Source organism: Vipera berus, assembly GCF_964194415.1.
Source record: "Vipera berus genome assembly, chromosome: 2".
In the NCBI taxonomy this organism is placed as follows: domain Eukaryota; kingdom Metazoa; phylum Chordata; class Lepidosauria; order Squamata; family Viperidae; genus Vipera; species Vipera berus.
In genome coordinates, this window is record NC_138203.1 from 269461858 (window position 1) to 269482978 (window position 21121).

Below are 21121 nucleotides of genomic sequence, written 5' to 3' on the forward strand. Positions count from 1 at the left end.
CTCTGGGAGTTTCCATATTCTTCATATGTATTTGTTTTTCATTTAAGTGAGCAGATTTCTCACAATAAGAAAAGCAAAGGAAAGCATACACTATTGGTTATATCTTAAAGTGCAGTGTCCCTATTGAAAAGGCATGCTTATGAATTCCAGTCCTCTTATCTCATGGAAGTGGCAGAACTCACATTGATATTTGAGTAAGGTAGGCTAAAATTTGGTGGAGAAAATGTTCCTGTGAATACTCCACTGCAAAACCATATACCACCACCAGCTTTGTAATTGGATTCAAGTCCAGTTAAAGCTGCTGAATGGGCTTCAAAGAAACTCATATGTACAACACATTGAAATAGTCTGCACAAGGGAGAAAAGTTCTTATCACCAGACAAGGCTGAAAAAGATGTGGTATCTAGACTTGAGCAAAGGTAGAAGGAAAGAGAAGTAGTGGATGACCAGCAGCAATATGGATGGGCTTAATTACAGTGTCAGAGATCATCTTGAAGAAGATCTAGCTATGATGGCATTATATACCCATATGTCAACCCATAATAAATCAATCCATATCTGCTTACGCTCAGGCACAGAGAGGAAAGTATTCAGAAAAGTTTTCATTCAAAAAAAAGTTGATGTTAGTCATACACAGTCATGGTGGTGCTGTGGTTAGAGTGCAGTACCGCAGGCTAATTCTGCTTACTGTCATTAGTTTGATCCTGACTGGCTCAAGGTTGATTCAACCTTCCATCCTTCCAAGGTCAGTAAAATGAGGACCCATATTGTTGGGGGCCATACACTGACTCTGTAAACCGTTTAGAGAGGGCTGTAAAGCACTGTGAAGTGGTATATAAGTCTAAGTGCTACTGCTACTGCTATATCATGATCTGGAGGCAACCATATGAAATAGCTAATCTTCACTGAGATACACAACAGACAGAATAAGAATAAATTATAATGTCCCCACTGGCTAGTTAAAAAGAAAGGGGTCCTTGGTGTTCTCTGAGCTTGCTTATTTTCTTGCAGATGTTTTATTACCCTAACTAGGTAACATCATCAGGGCTAGTAAGGAGTGCAGTTTGCTATCAGATTATATGCTGGTGTCTTGCCCGTCTGGGTATCTTCTTAGGTATTCTTTGGTTGGGCTGTTTACTAATGGCTCTTTGGCTGATTGCTGATCTGAGTGCTGATTGCTGGTGGAGAGGTACAAGAGTCTTTTTCTCTTTGGAGCTGGTTGATTGTCTCTTTTGTAAATGTTGTTAATGTCTATATGTTGATTGATGGCTGATTTGTCAGAGTGCCGGGCTTCTAGAAATTCCCTGGCATTTTTGGATTTGTCCTGGTCTAGGATTGTCATGTTTTCCCAATCAAAACTGTGGTTAAAAATTAAAAAAGTATTATATTGTTTTACCACAGGACAATCTTTAGAATCCCAGTTGCAATGTATGGCAGTAAAAGCTGGACCATAAGAAAGGCTGAGCGCCAAAGAATTGAAGCCTTTGAACTATGGTGCTGGAGAAGACTCCTGCGAGTCCCTTGGACTGCAAGGCGATCAAAACGGTCAGTCCTAGAGGAGATCAACCCTGACTGCTCTTTAGAAGGCCAGATCCTGAAGCTAAAACTCAAATACTTTGGCCACCTAATGAGAAGGAAGGACTCACTGGAGAAGAGCCTAATGCTGGGAAAGATTGAGGGCAATAGAAGAAGGGGACGACAGAGAATGAGGTGGCTGGATGGAGTCACTGAAGCAGTAGGTGTGATATTAAATGGACTCCAGAAGATGGTAGAGGACAGGAAGGCCTGGAGGAACATTGTCCATAGGGTCGGGATGGGTCGGACACGAATTCGCAACTAACAACAACAACAACAACAAATCTTTAGAATAACACAAATATTGTTCTAGAGCTAAAAGATAGTCAAACATTTCTGAATTGTTCCCCTCCTGACTCTAAAATTAAGACTATACCTCTGAGTCATGTAAAATTGTTTTCTCCAACTGCGCACCTCTGTTGCAACAGTCATTCCCAGTTCCCCATGTAATTATTAAAATCCTGGTTATTTATTCTATTTTTAAAAAGGTTTATGAGATTTCCACCGTCTTTAGTTTTAAAGCGATTAGGCAGGGACTGTGCTACACTGAAATTGCAAGTTTCTCTTCCAGATGTAGGGCAAACTCCAACATCTTCACTGCAGATAAGCCATTTTGCAAGCACCGAGATCGCCTGTCTTTCAGAGAAAGAAATATAGGAAGGATCTCAATCAATATAGGAAAAATGCTGCAGCAGCAAATGCAGCTCTTTCTGATTCTGATTCTGATTCTGTCCCAATTTCCCTGTGCCACAATGCACATAAAATGTCCACTAAGGTCAATAACAGAAGGATTGAAAGGATTTAACTACTACAAGTCAGGAGACTACCTGATTACTGGAATAACATCTAAAATATTTTCTCGACGTTACCCATATGTTTTCTCGGAGGCTCCAACCCATAAATTGAGAAGGTATTTGTGGGCAAGTACAGGATTCTAGTGATAGATTTTACCCACTTCAATGTTTTCCCTTTTCCCAATTCTTCACCATGAGAAAGGCAGGTAGCCTAATGGTGAAGACACTTGCCCCCCCCCCAGTCAGAAGGTTGAGAGTTCAATCCTAGGTAGTAACAGATGTTTCTCTACTAGGGCACAAAGAAAAAAATACCTGATGCAAACTTTGTGTGGCATCAGGAAGGGCATGAGAAAGGCAGGCCATTATTGCTTCTCCCAATTTGTTTCAGGGAAAGTTCGCATGAGTTATATGATGGTTCTTGAAAAGCTGTGCATGCAAAGTTCTTTTAAAGTTCTTCTGCCTCAACACTTTGGCAGGACTCTTCCAAGATGACTTTCCTGAGTGGGTTCTTCCTGTTCTCAAACGATTATTTTAGTATGGTATAAAAGCAGGAAATATGCGTTTTTTAAATTCTTTATATACAAATGGTAGTTATTTAGTGGCCAATTTCACAATCAAGTTACTCAAAACCTTTGAGCAGAAGGCAATATTTTGAGGCTCTTCACTGTCATATCATCTCCTTCCTTCTATTGTACTCCATCCTTCTTTTCTCCCTTTCCAACATTTCTTTCCAGCCAATGCCTTTAGTTATTTTGTAAAATGTTGTGGCTTTCATTTTACCTTTGCTTCAAATAAAAGGAATACATTGTAAAAATAAAATCAAGGAGGACAGAGACTTTATATGATAAGCTAATGTTTCAGCTACAGGGGATCACATTAAAGATTTTTGAATATAGGACAGTAACTCCAAAGCCATTAATATTCTGCAAATGGATTTTACAGGAGCAAATCACCTTGAGGAAGATAATATCACTTGCTCAAGACTGAAACCAGTAGTTGAATCTGGCCATTAGTCACCTCCTGGGTTATCTAGTAGGAAGAAACAATATAATATTATGAGCTATATATGTACACATGAAAACATTCCATTCTCAGCATTCTGGAGGGTTGTGAAGACATGGTTCTTCTTCCAAGGATTGAGCTAGGAGGAGGAATTGAGCTGAGAGGATGTTTGGTCTGGCAACTGGGAAGGAGTGATATGTTTTTTATTTATGCTTTATCTATGACATGTTTTATGGATGGATGTGACCTGCCTAATGTCATTATACAGATAGGTTATTATTTTGCAGTAAGTCAATGATGTTCCACTCCATCCTGCTCTTCTTCTTGACTGTTCGTAAGATCAACCAGAATCCAAGGCTCTTACCCAACATCACTCTGGGATACAACATCTATGATAACTTCCTCAATGCAAGAATGACATATGAGGTCATGATGGACTTTCTGTCTACAGGGCAAGAGAATGTCCCAAACTACAGATGTGGAAGACAAAAGAACCTGCTGGCAATTCTTGAAGAGATGGATTCTGAATTCTTTGATCATATTTCTACTTTCTTGAGCATCTACAAAATTCCACAGGTATGATGCCAAAATGAACTTAATTCCATGTTGTAGACCCCATATTATCTCCAAATAAATTTAGAGGTAGAGAAATTAAAATACTTGAAACAATTTTATTTCCAAAAAATGTATATATATGACTTTAGTCTCCCTGCCACAACGTGGCTTGGAAACAATCCCTTTGGTTTGTGACTTCTCCATTTCTGCTACTTAATCCATTCATGGAATAATTATATTCCCTCTCAACTTCCAAACTCCTGCTTCATAGTTTACTGCTTGTTGTTTTTCCTTTTATGTTTTTAATTTTTTTCTTCAGTTGTATGTTCCTGTACTCAAGCTACATGGTGAAAAATAACAATTGTAAAAACCTTTTCTAACTATTGCTAAAATTTTCAATGTCTAGATGAGATCGAAAATAGCACAAATTAAACCAAATTAATCTCTGTTCCACTGATTGTCATATCTTGAATCTGTACAAATATTTGCTGGTTTCTTCTCTACATAGGTTAGGGCTTGGTGCAAGGCTACTAGTTCTGCCACTTGTGCTGAAATACAAAATAGAATACATCAGCTTCTATGATTGTATTGTTCTGTGGTGACTGCATATTCTGCCTTGTGCTACCCCATCCCCCATGATGAAACATCGCAGTAACATTTAAAATCTGCATTAAATTTGAATTCCTCTTTGAAATTCTTGTTGCTGCTAGTGTAAAAGGGAAAAAAACAGTCCTGGTGCTCTGTAATGGGAGGAAGGAAATATTCAAATGGATTTTTAGGAGGAAATTTATAAATTGTTACTCTTGGATTCTGCAGAAGCTGCATGTCATAGGATAAAAGGTGTAGTTCAGAGATGTCTAATAATTCTCATGATTGAGAAAAGCTTGGGCTTTATGTACATACATAATGCTGTAACAGAATGTCCTTTGCATGGTCAGTAACTAAGTTGTTATTAACAATGCACATAAACAAGGTATAAGCCTGTGCAACTGCATCCAATCTGTGGGAGTCCGCATGTTGTTGAGTTAAAACACCATGTCCATAACCCTCTTTTTAGATTAAAAACAAGTAAAAGCCTTTTGTATATTACAGAAATCCCAAAGCCAAGTACTCTATAAAATCTGCTTTCCATTGCTCAAAGCAAAAGGATCAATCATTGTACTTTCATAGAGTGGCTGGAGTTTCACACTAGAGTGTCTCTCTGTGTATATCCCTATTAAATCAGGAGTGTTCTCTGTTCCAATGTATTAAGATGCTCTTATCTGACCTGAACCATTTGCAGAACCTGACCCACAGAGAGTGTAGTGCTCATATGAGCCTCAGTTGTTGACAACAATAGTGCTACGTTGCATTCATTTCAACACCCAGACATAGCCGTATGTGTAGAGTATGGCCAGAAGTCTGTGCAGCTTGAGAATCAGCCATGTTGATCACCCATAGATTAAGCCAGAGCTCCCTAGCTTCAAAGGGAGCAAAGAGGAAGAGAGTAGAGAACATTGCCCAGCTAATTTCATGCAGTTACTGTTTTCAATAAACTTCTCTCAACAATGGAGAAAGGACCTTACATTTAGGCATCTGTCTTCTATGATTAAAAGTAACACTAACTGCCAATATATTCTCTTTCATCTTAGATCAACTTTGGTGTTTTCAGCCACATTCCTGAACCAAATCATCATTTTCCTTTTTTCTACCGGATGACCCCAAAACAAGAACCTCCTAACGCAGCAATTGTCAAGCTGCTCCTGCATTTCCGATGGACATGGATCAGCCTCCTTTCTCAGGACAATGAAAGAGGAGAAAAAATTAAAAAAAGTTTGGAAACTCTAGCTGTAAAAAATGGGATTTGCATTGTCTTCTCAGAGGTCATGCCAGCAACAAATGTGGATATACGTACTGGAGATATGTTTCAGGAAGAAAAAAGGAAGATAGTAGACCTTCTTATCAACACTGAAGTAAAAATTATAGTTTTTCAATTGGATTTTCAGGCCACAGCAATGCTATTATCAATAATAAATGTTAGTGAAAGGAAGAATACATTCATTGGGGGGAAAGTATGGATTGCAACAGTTTTGTCACATTTGAATGGAAGAATGTTTTCCAAAAATCTTGATCTCCAACGTAAACATGCTTTGTTTTCCTTTCTCACTCAAACAAGCAGAAGACAGTATCATAACTCTAATTCATATTCCTCTATTGAGGATCGGTTTGTAAAGGACACATTCCACTGTTCCTTTTCAAGAACTGTGTTGTCTAAGAAAATTTGGGAAAGATGCACAGAAAGAAAGAAGAGATTATTACCACCCCATGATGTGCTTGCAGGAAGGATGACTGAAGATGGCTCTAGTATTTCCAAAGCAATCCAAGCTGTGGCCTTGATCCTTAATGCTGTCTCTTCCTTCCATTTGAATAATAGGAAAATGCAGGTTGGAGACCATCAGTCACTCCAGTTTATACAGCCATGGCAGGTAAGACTTCTCCTTTGAGGTTCCACTGATGTTCCCATTCATTTCCTACATATTAAATTGGACAATGGGAGGGATTTGATATTCCAAATAGCACTTGCCCAGTTTATAGTATTTTAGAGTGACAGACATTATTGGAATAACTCCTCCAAACTGAAACTACTTGTGCTGGTTTAGGATGCTATAATGACAGAAACTCCCTCAACAATGACAAAGCAATTTCTCTCACTTGCAAATTAAATGAGCTTTGGGATACTTCAGCAATCCTCAAATCAGGTTCTTATAGGTAGCTGAAATACAAATCTAAATCTCCATCAAGATTCAGTTTACTTATAGTTCATTAACAACAGTTTATTACATGTTGTTAAAAGAATTTTTGGTCAAACCTGAGCTGGGTCACCAAATGGAGGACAGGGACAATTGTTCAAAGTTAATTTCAAAAAGCCAAATAATGAAACAGACATGCATAGGCTTGAAGGTGGCCACCCCTTGATATATAGAGGCAGCAATATTGATAGGGAAGTAGGTCCTTTATTTGTGATTTTTGTGGATATGCCAGCCGGTGTATTTGCTCCAAGAAACTTCTGGAGATCCAAGGAGGAAATATAAATTTCTCACCCACAGTATATGGTAATCCTTTAATTCTTTTAGTGTCGTTAATTGTTGGCATGTTTGGTTTTGGGTGAGCTGTGAAGGATTTCCATATCTAGAGGAGATTTGTTTAGTTATGATTATGTTGTCAGTGTGGGTTCAGCTGATGTGTCAATAATGTGATTTTTCTATGTCTTTGGAGCTTCATTGGTTTCTGAGAAACTTTCAGCTTCATAACACTTCCAAAGATGGGATTTATTTGGATGAAAATGGAATTCCTACTGCTGACTTTGACATTGTGAACTGGAAACCATTTTCCAACAATTCTATTCCTTGGCTGAAAGTTGGGAGTGTAGAAAGAGATGCCTCCTCTGAAGTCAAGGTGTCCATCAATCAGAGTGCCATCCTGTGGCCAATATCATTTGGTCAAGTAGGTGAAGCTGCTTGATTTGAGATCTCCTATTTATCTTCCCACATTTTCTGATCCAAAATAATTCTTATTGATGTTAGTCCAACCAAATAAGGAAACCTAAACCTGCTATAGTTCATAAGATATTCTATATCTTTAGAGGTTTTTCAGTAGTTTTCCACAAATTGGAAACTGCTACATCACCAATTATGTTGGTGCCTTTACAGTCTACATTATTAAATTGCAATATGATTTCATAATGAATAAACTATGAAACAATCTTATTTTCAATAAGACAATAAACAAAGTTTCAAGAGAATAGCCGACTGAATTGCACAAGAGAAAGATATCAAGTTGAAAATGTGGTGGAGGAAATGAAGTCAGTTGAAAAACAAATCATTTATATATGATGATACAATGTTCAGCTACAGGAGAGAAACATAGAGACTCTTGCAGCAATAAATAAAGCCAAAATTTGGAAGTTTCCTCCCCCCACAGACTCACCAAAAAAAGAAGAGAGAAAGTAGATATAGCCTTCCACACGTGCAATAAGGACAAGCACGTTTTGCAATTGAACCACTTTTCTTCAGAATGTAGAACACAATATTTTTGAACTGACAGTAAAGATTAACAAAGAAAGAGAATCAAATTTCATTTGCCACTTCTGTTGAGAGTCTTATTCCATAAAGATCCATGTTAGATGGTACCTCCAACAGATAGAAAGGAAAGAAGATGGGGGTATCCATCAATAATTGCTATGCCACTATTCCATGGCCGATTCTGCTCCTGTGCTTCTTGGCTTCCAGAAACCAGTTCATTGAAATAAACCCATATAATTCATATGTTGCTCTGACTGATCTTTATTTTTATGTTTAGATAATGCCTTCTTCTAGATGTACAGAAAGTTGTCAGCTTGGACATGCCAAGGTTATGACTGAGGGAACACCAGTTTGTTGCTATGACTGTTCTCTGTGTATGGAAGGAACATTCTCTGAGCAAGAAGGTAAGTAGCTTTGGGGAAAAAAACCAGATAAACTCTTGCATTTCTATCAACATTTGATACAGGTATCTTCCCCCCCCCTGCACTATTTGTACACCTAAGTACTAGCATAGTGTATATATAGTTCTACAAAGTAAGAAAAACTGAATTTTCTTGAAGGGTTCCACAAGGATTGGTTACTATTACTCAATTTTGCAGGATGATTTGGCTATTAAATAATAAAAAAACTGCTGAAATCTCTCAGATTGCTATCTTCTTATCTGATGTCAGGAAAGAAGACAATCTTGGACTTCTGATTTGACGTCATGGTAACACAGGTGAGGGAAAGTGGGGCTCCACTCCCCATGCCGGATTTCACCCTGCCCTAAAGGGGTCTAAAGTTGCCCCGGAGAGATGATAAAAAAGGAGGGGATCCTCGTTGATCACAGAAAGACAGTGGTCAATCTGTTTGATCTGAGGAAAACCTTCCAAACTGGCAGGGGAAAGACATTCCTGTGGCTAGCCTAAGCTACTGACAACTGAAGAAAGAAAGCACTAATTAGCAGATTGTAAACAGCGTGTTTGGAACCAGGTGAGAACACTGATCATTTCTCTACTATTTTAATACATGAATCCCTGGAAAAGACAAATTCCAAAAAAGCAAGAAAGTCACAAAATGCAAGAAGGAAAGGGATTTTTGCCCTATCCTACTAGAGAAATGAAAGCAGCAGCTCAATTCTTTTGGGGGGACAAAAACAGAAAAGTACATAATAGCAAAGTGGAAGTAATATAAAGACATAGCTTTGACAACTGTTTTGAAACTTGCTGACCCTCTTGGATTACAAACATTGACTGAACGTTAACTTTTGACATTAAGAATTATTTAGAGGGAAATGAAAAAATTCCTTTTTGATTACTTTTGTCTGGGGGGAGACTTATGGACTGATTGTAGGGTAGTTGTACATTCTGGATTACAATCATCGATTAACTGATAACAAAAGAACTGTTATAAAACATTACTTTTGGTTGCAGTCCTGTATTTTGGAACTTATTGGACTATAAAGGCTACAGACAAAGTCTATAAGAACTATATGAGATTATCTTAAATTTAAATTTAACTAGTATATTGTTGCATTGACTATGAGATTGGTTGTGTTAGGTAAGGCTAGCATTTGGGGAATAGAATAGATTTGACAGAATGCTTGGAGGGTGGGAACAAAATGAGTGCTCCATACCTAAGTAAAAATTGGTAAAAAAAAAAACCTCTCCCAGTATTTGCCTCTGATGCCCCCAGCCTGGTATATCAGAGAGAAAAAACTAACAATTTTCAGAAGGAAATGCAATTTGCACTGCAATTAATTCAAGAGACAATTGTTTCACACAAAGAAGATTTAAGAAGAAACTATGATGAGACTATAAGGAAGCTGGATAAGATAAGTGAGCACGTTTTTAAATTAAACTCACAATTAGAAAACCTTCAGAAAAGACTATAAAGAATGAACAAGGAACTCAGACAATGGAAGACAAACCAGAGGAAACTGATTCAAAGACAGAGCACATAAAGGAAGAAATACATAGATTGGTGCAGTCAAAGAAAAACCTGGAAGACTCAGTGGCAATACTGGAAATGGAAAAGACATCCCATCCTTCAAGATTTTAGAACATACCAGAAGATAAGTAAGAAGACATCACAGAGTTTTTAGGAGAAATGTTAGAAATTGGGAAACAAGAAATGAAAAGAAAAATGGAGGAAGAAGGAAAGTTGGAGCCTTCTAATGGATATAAATGGGCTGAGCCCCTCCTCAAAAATATCTTACCTAAATGTTTTTTTTTTCCTTTTTTAAACAGTCCCCATAAAAATAGAAGAAAAATTATTTGACAACCTAAAGGCACAGATTTGGAAATTTATTTGGCAAAGGAGGAAAGCTAGAGTTAGATTAAAGAAAATAGAGGTCTTGACCTACTAGATGGGGCTCTATATACCAAACATGTGTTTGAATATAGCTAAAAGAAACAGATAACCCTTAGATCCTAAAAGATCCTTATATTTAGAAAGATATGATTTACAATTAGGATGGCACACCTTTCTATGGTATGGGAAATATGAAAATATCAGGATGACTCAACAAGGGAAGTGTTTGCCCACCCAAACTTAGTCAACTTTGAGAAAACTGTAACCTATGAAGATATTTTGAATACTGAAGGAAAACCAAATTTGAAATAAGAGTTGGAAGAACAGGGTATTGATTTAATTAGATGGCATCAATTGCAAATACAATTGAGAAAGGAGGTGGTTAGAAAAGATGTTATAAATTTGAATTATTTTTATTAGGTATAATATTAGAAAAATATTATGAGAAAATATATACTTAATATTGGATGTATTGTTAGCAGTAAGAATTGTGTTGGCAAAAATGAAGAAACATTACCTGAAGAAGAGATGATCAAGAAAACACCGGACTGTGGAGAAATGGACAGATTGATATTGAAGGATAAAGCAAAAGAAGATATAGAATAATTTTAAATTTGGGGTGTAGTATATTTTGGCCAGAAAAAATGGGTAGAGATTAGGAATTTAATGTGTGTTATTAAGTAAAAAATGGACCCAGAAAACATGTTGTTTATGAAGCCCCAGGTCAGACTTGATGTCCTAAGAGGCGCACTCCATAATGAACATGAAATGGAGATATTAAGTAATTCCAACTAATAACATTTCAATCAATATACAAAAACTTTTTGTTGGAACAATCAAGTGAGCAGGCTTGTTATAAGAGCACAGAGTGCATTCTTTGCATTATGAAATATGCAGTGTAACAAGACAACAATTGTATTCCAACAACAATTTAGTTAATGAAAGCCAAAATTGTAAATTCGAGTATTTCTGATGCAACCCATAATAATAGGTTATATTCAGCTCCATTTTTACTATTACTTAAAGATCATTTAGAATAGAATAGAATAGAATAGAATAGAATAGAATAGAATAGAATAGAATAGAATAGAATAGAATAGAATAGAATAGAATAGAATAGAATAGAATAGAATAGAATAGAATGGAATGGAATGGAATGGAATGGAATGGAATGGAATGGAATGGAATGGAATGGAGTGGAGTGGAGTGGAGTGGAGTGGAGTGGAGTGGAACAGAATGGAACAGAATAGAATAGAATAGAATAGAATCACAATTTGAGTCTGGTGCAGAAGCACTCAATGTACATGCAAAGCAACACAGTACTAATATAATGTAATATCAATAAGAGTGAGTAGTAGAGAAGATGAAAAGGATTTATGAAGGATTTATGCTTTATTAATATATTCTCTCACATTTCCTACTTAAATTTGACTAAGTGTAGTGATATGTATTTTCCAATATGTTCTCCACTTCTGTCAATGTAGTCTGTCACACCATCATTTTTGAAAACATGTTTTATGTTTTGCACTAATAATTGATTTCATTTGCATTTGCTATAATCCTATAGCTGAAATAGACACATGCTAAATAATGTTTTTCAGATGCAGCCCATTGTGAAAAGTGTCCAGATGATCAGTATTCCAACAAGAAGCGGAATCAATGTATTCCCAAGGTTATAATTTTCCTGTCCTATCAAGAAAATTTGGGTCTCATCCTGATTCTCTTTGCCTTTGCCTTATCCATAATTACTGCCTTTGTTCTGGGAATTTTCATTAAGTACCAAGAAACCCCCATAGTCAAAGCCAATAACCGGGACCTCACCTACACACTCTTAATCACCCTCCTGCTTTCCTTCCTGACCTCCCTTCTATTTATGGGTCAACCTAAGAAAGTTACCTGTCTTCTTCGACAAACCATCTTCAGTATTATTTTTTCAGTTGCTATCTCTTCATTGCTGGCCAAGACTATCATGGTAGTGGTGGCATTTCTGGCCACAAAGCCAGGCAGCAGGATGAGGAAATGGCTGGGAAAGAGTTTGGCTATCTCTATTGTCTTGTCCTGTTCTGCAGTTCAGGTGGGCATCTGCCTTATATGGCTAGGAATTTCTCCTGCATTCCCAGATTTTGACCTGCATTCCCAACCAGGACACATCATTCTGCAGTGTAATGAAGGCTCAGTTGCAATGTTCTACAGTGCCCTTAGCTACATGGGGTTTCTGGCTACCATCTGCTTCATAGCAGCTTTTCTAGCCAGAAAACTCCCAGGGACTTTCAATGAAGCCAAGTGGATCACCTTCAGCATGCTGATTTTCTGCAGTGTTTGGATCTCCTTTGTCCCCACCTACCTAAGCACCAAAGGAAAATACATGGTAGCCGTGCAGGTCTTCTCCATCCTGGCCTCCAGCCTGGGTTTACTGGGCTGCATCTTTATCCCCAAATGCTACATCATTATTCTGAGACCTGATATGAACACTAAGGAGCACCTAATGATGAAAAACTATGCAGGCTCCTGATTTTAGAAACTATCTTTCTACAGCTTACAGATATAAAACATTATCCCTTGTAAGTAATCTCCTTTTTAGGTGTTTTAAACAATCTTTGTCCATCAATGTGAGTTATGAGTTATAATCGCTAATTACATGTAGTCTTTGGATAATGACCATTCATTCAACGACTGTTCAAATTTAGATCAGTGCTGAACAAGTAGTCCTAAAAGTTAAAGTCATCTAACTACTCCCAAAGTGACATAATTGTGATCTGGACGCTGACAACTGGCTTTCATGACGGTTGAAGCATCCTATCGTCATGTGATCACCATTTGCAAGCTTCCCTGCTAGCTTCTCATAACCAAAATCAATAAGCAGGCAGGGAAGCTGACAAGTTGTTCCATATTACTTTTTTGCCTAAGGAACTTCCCCATTGAGTTTGTTTGTGGGAAGTTGGACAGAAACATCAAGCTCCTATGATGTGGTGTCTTTTCTTAATGATCCATAATTCTATTTTAACAAGAGCAATGTTAACTGTTAGGATTGGTGCCACTAAGTGATGCAATATATGACATCAGCTTTATGGCTGCATCACTTAGTGACTGAAATAATGGCCCAATTACTGTCATTAAGCAGTGATTACCTGCAATGAAACTGTCAAAGTAATCTTTAGAATTAATATTCTGTGAAATAATTACATTAAAATCACATAGCTAATATACATGTTTTCTGAAACCAATATAGATAAACTGGCACTGGGAATCTTTCATGATCTAGTTTTTACATGAGATGAACATCTGTTGCCAATGATGATGGATCTTTTTCTCAGTGTCTCCTTATGAATCATGCTTTGTTTCTTCTCAATTGATGTTCATATTTTAATTGATATCCCTTGCTGTTCCTTTGACCTTTAATTCTGTCAAACTATTGGTAGCATTTGGTGTGGGTTGTGGGCACCACCAATCAGTTATTGAAGACAAAGAAGCACAGAGGATATGGAGAAACTGGCCCCAACTTCTGACTGGATGTTAGTGGAAGCAGCATGTCCATGTGAGGACTTTTTTTTGCCTTGGCAGAGATGACAATGACTATCTAATAACATCTGATTCAGTGTTACAGAGTTTCTGGTCACCTGAGTACTGGTAGGAGTAGATACAGGAGATGACCAGGCTGAACTCAAGGAAGGGGTCAAACACATCATAAGTCATGAGTTCCTGCATCTCTACAAGAGTTCTAAGTCCAGCCCACCTTAAATGCCTACTTAATTCCCACTTATTTCCATCGACCTTAAGCAGCTTAGATATTTGTCGAGACTTTAAGCTTGCAATAAATCTCCAGATTTCTCTGGTGGTTGACAGTAGCAGAGGAAGTTGATTGATTGATATGGTAAAGGAACAGCTTAGATCTGAGTGCTGCTACAAACCATTTCACATGGAATAGAGTCCATCCTGTTTCCCTCATGTTGTAATAAATTCAGAGATTTAATTGTGTGTTCATGCACTCCATTTTTGCAGTTTGGTTTTGTCATTTTTATCAGTTTTTAACTAGTAAGTAGGAATAATATGAATCTCCCTCATTCTGCCCTCATGTCGATCAGGACTTCTTTTTCCTAAATTCAAGGAATAAAACCACTCACTGGCTTTCAATATCATTGACCATGGCATCCTTTTAGGTTAGCTGTGGGATTTGGGACTGGGCAGCATAGTGATTTACTTTTTTGTTTCCTTTCTCCATGGCTGGTTCTAATCAGTGTTAATAGATGCTGAGAGGCCCAGCCTATGGCTGCTCCTGTCAACCTCCAGCTCGAATATCCAAATAGTCCAGGATTTCGGCCTGAAACCCGATTGGTACGGGTCAAGATAATCAGTTTCCTCCAGGAACAGAGGAAGCTGATGCGCCACCACACTCTCAACAACCTTCGCTAAAAAGCGAAGGTTGGAGACCAGACGATAGTTGTTCAAAATAGCTGGATCCAGGGCAGGCTTCTTGAGAAGGGGTCTCACCACTGCCTCCTTCAAGGCGGCGGGAAAGACACCCTCACTCAAAGAAGCAGATATCACTGCCTGGAACCAGCCTCGTGTCTCCTCCCTAGCTGAATAAACCAGCCAAGAGGGGCACGGGTCCAATAAAAAGGTGGTAGACCTCAGCCTCCCCATAATCCTGTCCACCTCCTCAGGAGTCACAGGATCAAACTCAGTCCAGATAGTACTACTCTCAAGACCACTCGATTCCTCCCCATCAGACTCTGCCCAGTCAGAGTCCAAACCGGTCCGAATCTGAGCGATTTTGTCCGTCAGATGCTGGCTAAACTCCTCGGCCCGCCCCTGCAAGGGCTCCTCCCTCACCTCCTGAAAAAGGAGGGCGTGAGTTACCCTAAACAGGGCAGCTGGGCGATTATCTGCGGACGCGATGAGGGCGGCGAAGTAATTAGACTTCGCCGTCCTCATTGCCGTGAGATAAGACCTAGTAAAAGATCTTATTCGCAATCGGTCAGATTCAGACCGGCTGGATCTCCAACAGCTCTCCAGACTCCGTCTCCGACGCTTCATCTCCCGGAGCTCCACAGAAAACCATGGAGCCCATCAGGATCTGCACCGGGTCAGGGGTCGCAAGGGTACAACCCAGTCAAGTGCCTCGGTGGCGGCCCTCTCCCAAGCCTCCACCAAGGCATCGGCCGGGCTGTGAGTGAGGGAGATAGGTATAGACCCAAGCGCCATCTGGAACCGTTCTGGATCCATTAGGCGCCTGGGGTGGAACCACCTGGTTGGCTCCGCAGCCCAGCAGCGAGAGGTAGCATATCGGAAGACCAGCCATAGGAGATGATGATCGGACCATGACAGGGGGACAATATTTGGCATACCCCCTCCCAGATCATCAAACCACTGCCCAGATAGGAAAACCAGGTCAAGAGTGTGACCCCCTCCATGGGTCAGGCCCTGAATTATCTAGGTCAGGTCCATGGCTGTCATGGAGGCCATGAACTCCTGAACTAACTCGACAACCCGCCCAGGGATGGAAGATTGAAATCGCCCAGAACCATAAGTCTAGGAAATTCAACCACCAGCCCTGAAAGGGTGTCGAGAAGCCCAGGCAGAGCCGTTGCAACACAGCTGGGCTTCAGGTATGTCAGCAACAAGCCCAACTGAACCCCAGAACCAAACCTTAAGAGGAGTGACTCACTCCCGCCAATCTGTACGACAGTGGTCTCCCATGGGTATAAGGTCTTCCGTATAACCACCGCCACACTCCCTCCCCTCCCCTGAGCTCGTGGCCGGTGCAGCACACAGAAACCCAGAGGGCAGAGCTCAGTCAGAGGGACACCTCCCTCTGAGCCCAACCAGGTTTCTGTACTGCTTGCCAGATCTGCGCTTTCCTCCTCAATCAAATCTCGGACAAGGGGAGCTTTGTTCACCATGGATCTGGCATTAAAATATACCAGCCTAAGCTCAGGGGCCTGATCTCCCTCACCCCCGGGTAAACGGGTATCAACTGGAGGGTCGGAGCACGCCACCGCTTGGAGACAGTGGGGGCATGATCCCTGATGTTGATATGGCCCTCCGTCCAACCACCTGCTACCATTCCCAATTGTCATGGGGATTTGAAACCCCACCCCACAGCCGGAAGAACCAGAGATCCCTAACCCCAAACTCGTCTCGCCGGGAACCGTCTCCAGCCTGGACTGACAGCTGGTTGATAAAATACCCTTATCCCTCCCACCCCTATCATTCACCCCCCTCCCTAACCCCCTAAAACAACCGGCTAAAAAACATAGTAGGGGCTTATTAATCCGCTTCAACCAACAGCCCCTATCTATGCCCAACCACCTCTCAGGGTCCCAACAATTGGGCCCATCCTCAAGGGGGATAGAACACAAGGCGGTAGGTCGTGCCCAGGTGGCAGGAGCTCTCCTGAAGGCATATAAGTCCACAATAGAATAATATAAGCGAACCATATGCCAAAATGTCTGCATTGGGCTATTTGTAAGCAGCTAGATGGTCAAAGCAAAAGATGTTAAAGAACATTGTTGACGTTATTAAGTTAGGGCGGCAAAACAGAACCATTAAGCCAAGCCCATCCAAGCCAAGCCAAGCCAAGCCGGCTCTACTCTCACCCGAGCTGGCTGCAGATAAAAGCCATAACAGTTCTCCCACAACAGATGGCAAATCGATCTGGGCAAAACTTAGCTAAAGACAACCAGGATAAATCCACCACAGCTGATCTCTCACATCAGGGGGTGGATTGATAGTTAATTGTTCTGCCCTCTCACTGCAGTCAGATCCCGGGTCTATCAGGTCCATCCTTGGTCAACAAAGTTCTTAAAGTTGCAGCTGACACTCCATAGACAAGAGAGGGGGGGCTCCTCAACACTGATATTAATCTCGGGGAGGAAGAAGTCACCATGCCGTAAAAAATGGCACCGATCAGCTGTTCTGAGGCAGCGAAGTTGGTTTCTAGCCGCCATTTCCCCACACTATCTTGCAACTCTGAAATAGGGGGAGATCTCCACAGTGCAAAAACAGCACTCCACAGATGATCCAAGACCTCAGGATCACAACCATCTCAATCGGGGGAGGGAGGGAGAAGTCTCTTTGCTGCGGCGTGTACTGCGCTAGCTGAAACGCCGCCAGCTGAAACGCGCGGTGAAACAGCAGGCAAATCCATAGTCACTACTCACAGCGCTCCCATCAGCGCCACAAACAGCGCCGATCAGCTGTTTCGAGGTGGCAAGATTGATTCAAACCACCATATTACCCCACTGTCTTAAAACTCTGAGAGGGGGGAGGTCTCTACAGTGCAAAGACAGCGCCTACAGGCGATACGAGACCTCAGAAACCCACCATCTCAGTCAGGGGAGGGAGGAGGGAGAAGTCTCCTCGCTGCGGCAATACACGAGCTGAAACACCGCCAGCTGAAACACGCGGCGAGACAGCAGGCACATCCTCATGCAAACGATGATTGACAGCACTTTAGTTGGGCTATGGGTGAAGTTCGTTCAGATGAAAAATCTCAGTGTAATCTCTGTATCTCTAAAAAAAAATCAAGATATGCATTGATGTACAAATGAAGAAAGGTATTTGAATGCCTGATGAAAATAGAATATTTCAGGTGTTCTTTAAACTCTGTCATCTGACTCATTTTATTTATTATTTGACCCCTTTTAGACTATCAGTAGACTTTACAAAATGAAATTAGCTTCAATATTCATTCCTACTTGTGGAATTTTGTAGATGCCCAGCATAGTTGAAATGGAAGGAAAGAGCTCCGAATCAGTCCCTTCAAGCACAGCCAGAACATTATTTTGTCTTCCACAACTGTAGTTTGGGACATTCTCTTGCCCTGTAGACAGCAAGTCCATCATGACCTCATATGTTATCCTTGCATTGAAAAAGTTCTCATAGATGCTGTAGCCCAGGGTGATGTTGGGTAGCAGCTTTGGATTCTGGTTGATCTCATGAGTGGCAAAGAAGAAGGGCAGGATGTGCCAGAAGCTCATACTCTGTATACTGCAAGATAAGAGACTGCAATTGGCTTTCATCTTCAATTCATAAAATCACATCATATTTCCTGAAGGTGTTGCTTTATGACATTTATAACTAATCAGGAGGATTGCTGTCTTGTGAGTTTAAACTGGACATCTGAAAATCTAATAATCTGAAATTAGTTATGGATTGCATCACCCTCTAATCCACAAACTAATTTGGTTGACCCCTTGAAGGGAAAAGCATGAGAAGACCAGACCAAAAGCTCAGTCCCTATATCGTAATGTACAACATATTCTCAGAAATTCACTGTTCAATGAAAAATGTGAGATCTCTGCATCATTCATTTATAGGACCTTGCCAGATAACGGACCTCTTTGGAACTTGCTTTTAGAAGGACAGTCCTATTGACCACAGAGGACCTTCTTTCCAATGGTTTTCCTCAGGCCTAAAATCATCCCATTTGGAAACTCTAGACCTGATCCCAAAAATTATTATCTCCAGAAGCTACACTTTTATAGCAGAACCTACATTTTTATACCAATGAATTAACTGTCTTAGCAACTGGATGCATCTATTTTAAATTCAGTTTGGAAAATCATTTCCATATAAAAAACAGGGCTCAATGAAATAAATCTCTTTATGTTGATTTGATTGCTAATTGGAGGAATAATTAAGTTGAATTATTCTGGAAAAGGTTTAGATATTTCCTTGTTATTTATTGTTTCTGCTTTGATGACTCAATTTAGTTGAAAGCGTGCCTTAAATCTCAGGAGTTAATTGTCTTTGGTTTGGGATAGGTTGCAATGCCAGGTGTTTGTTTGCTTTTAATGTGATTCCTTATGTCCTTAGAGGAAGAACTAAAAGATTTTTCCTGGTGAAATTCTATCTATCTGTGGTGACTATAAGTCAGCAGTGACATCATAGCTGTCAGGACCCACCCCAATCCACGTCTTAGGAAAGAACTCTTGGAGACAGGATTTTCCAAGAAGGAGCTTTTACTAATACATGATTGTCAGTGGAAAAACTAGACAGGATCTGAAAACTGTGTTACAGATTGATACTTTTAAAGTGTCCCCGAGTGAAACCCTCTCCCCTCAGTCCATTTGGTCAGTCCCGGATCAATTAAGGTTCAGGTGTCAAAACCTGCCAAGGGACGAGGGATCTTCCATGCCTTTAGGACATTTCCTTCCTCCCTTTCAGATTCTAATTGGAGATACAAACCAGATCTCTCCCCCCTTCCCTTTCTTTGTTCTTCTCAGTTCAAAGGTTCTTCTCCTGGTCTGATGACAGCCTCCAGGCAGGCTGAATAAACACCCTTGCATCAAATGGATAGGGATGGCCAATTAACATCTTCTCTTCTCCTCCTTGGTAATGGCAGAATACAGTGAGGGGTGTAAGATTTTAGAACATACCGATAGGGATTTATGAATGGGATATAAATGGATTCTGACAATAGCCCTTAATAATAATAATATCATGCAAGGTATCTAGTAACACCAGTGACCCCTAATACAGCTAGAGGTTTCAAAGACTAAAGGGGGCTTCAACTTTGGAGATATAAAGTTCTTCTTTGACTGCTTGATCAAAAAAAGGAACAGCTCTTTTCTGGAATAATAAACTGGGAAGTGGGGAAGATTCTTCCTGAATAATACTATGCATCTTAGAAAAACTCCAACTTTGTCTGTCTTTATTTCTCACTTAATATTTTTTTTCTTCTGTTTGATTATGTCCAATTCTTAGAGACTGCCTGCACAGGTTCCTGCAGTTTTCCTGGCAAGGTTTTTCAGAAGTGGTTTCCTATTGTCTCTTTCTTAGAATTAAGAGAATGTGACTGGCCCAGAGCCATCCAGTTGAATTTATATCCAAGGCAAGACTAGAGATTATGCTTTCGTGGTTTCTAACCTGAAGCATCAAATATTTATTTAATAGGGCAATTAAATAACTCTCATCTCTCTGAAGTTCACTAGACTACCTACCCATTCTGACATCTTTTACATGTTTTTATTTCTTTCAGAATGTTTTCCACAATACCCTATCATTTTTCTAAATTTTGCATATCAGCTTGCAAAATTCAGAATAAAAATTCACCAGCCATGACAGAGTATAACATTCCTTTGCCATAAAGTAACATTTTACTTTTATTATTATTGTCTGTTCGGACAGTATACTGTGTAGAATAATATTCTATAATATTTCCATAATTTTTAACTGTAGACCACTAAGGTTGTAGATGTCAATATTAAAAGTTAAAACATAAAATTTTAACATTTATATCAGCTAACCATCCCTATTAAAAGAAAAACAGTGGAAAAGATAAAATTAATCACTAGTGTAAAGTACTTATCAGGAATTACCTTTGAAATCTGTGGTTTGGAGGCTCAAAGAAGAGGTATGGTTTAAATATGGTGCTAGATGTAGATATGATTCCACTAATCAGGAAATCTCCTGGCTTATAATAATTAAATCTGTGGTCTTCTTTCTGTATATTTAATGGACATTTCATTATCAGCATCCCACATGGAAAATGGGACACCAGGAGAAGCAGCAGCAGCAGTATTTCACATATCATGATGGAGATCTTCTGTAGTTCTCTGAGACAGGCACCCACTGTCTTTGGCCTCAGAACTGTCTAAGGAGAAGCACAGTTCTCTTGCAAAAGAACATAGATCCACTAACTTGATCAAGCAAGATAAACTTTAATCTGGCACATTAAAGGGGCAGCATTAAAAGTCACCCCTTCATGGATTACTGCCTTGTTGTGGTGAAGGGGCTTGTGTAATTCAATGAAGCTATGAGCTATGCCATGCAGGGCCACCCAAGATGGAAAGGTCATAGCAAAGAGTTCTGACAAAAAGTGATCCACTGGAGAAGGAA

At 39.8% G+C, this 21121-nt stretch overlaps 1 protein-coding gene across 1 annotated transcript; it reads left to right on the top strand.

The window, feature by feature from the left end:
- Positions 1-3668: 3668 nt before the first annotated feature.
- On the top strand, positions 3669-12791 carry LOC308662966 (vomeronasal type-2 receptor 26-like; the record flags this gene model as incomplete). Its single annotated transcript, XM_081319111.1, has 5 exons — positions 3669-3947; positions 5558-5878; positions 7182-7409; positions 8265-8391; positions 11881-12791. The coding sequence occupies 5 exons, from the start codon at positions 3669-3671 to the stop codon at positions 12789-12791; spliced, it is 1866 nt and encodes a 621-aa protein (XP_081175237.1).
- Positions 12792-21121: the final 8330 nt, after the last annotated feature.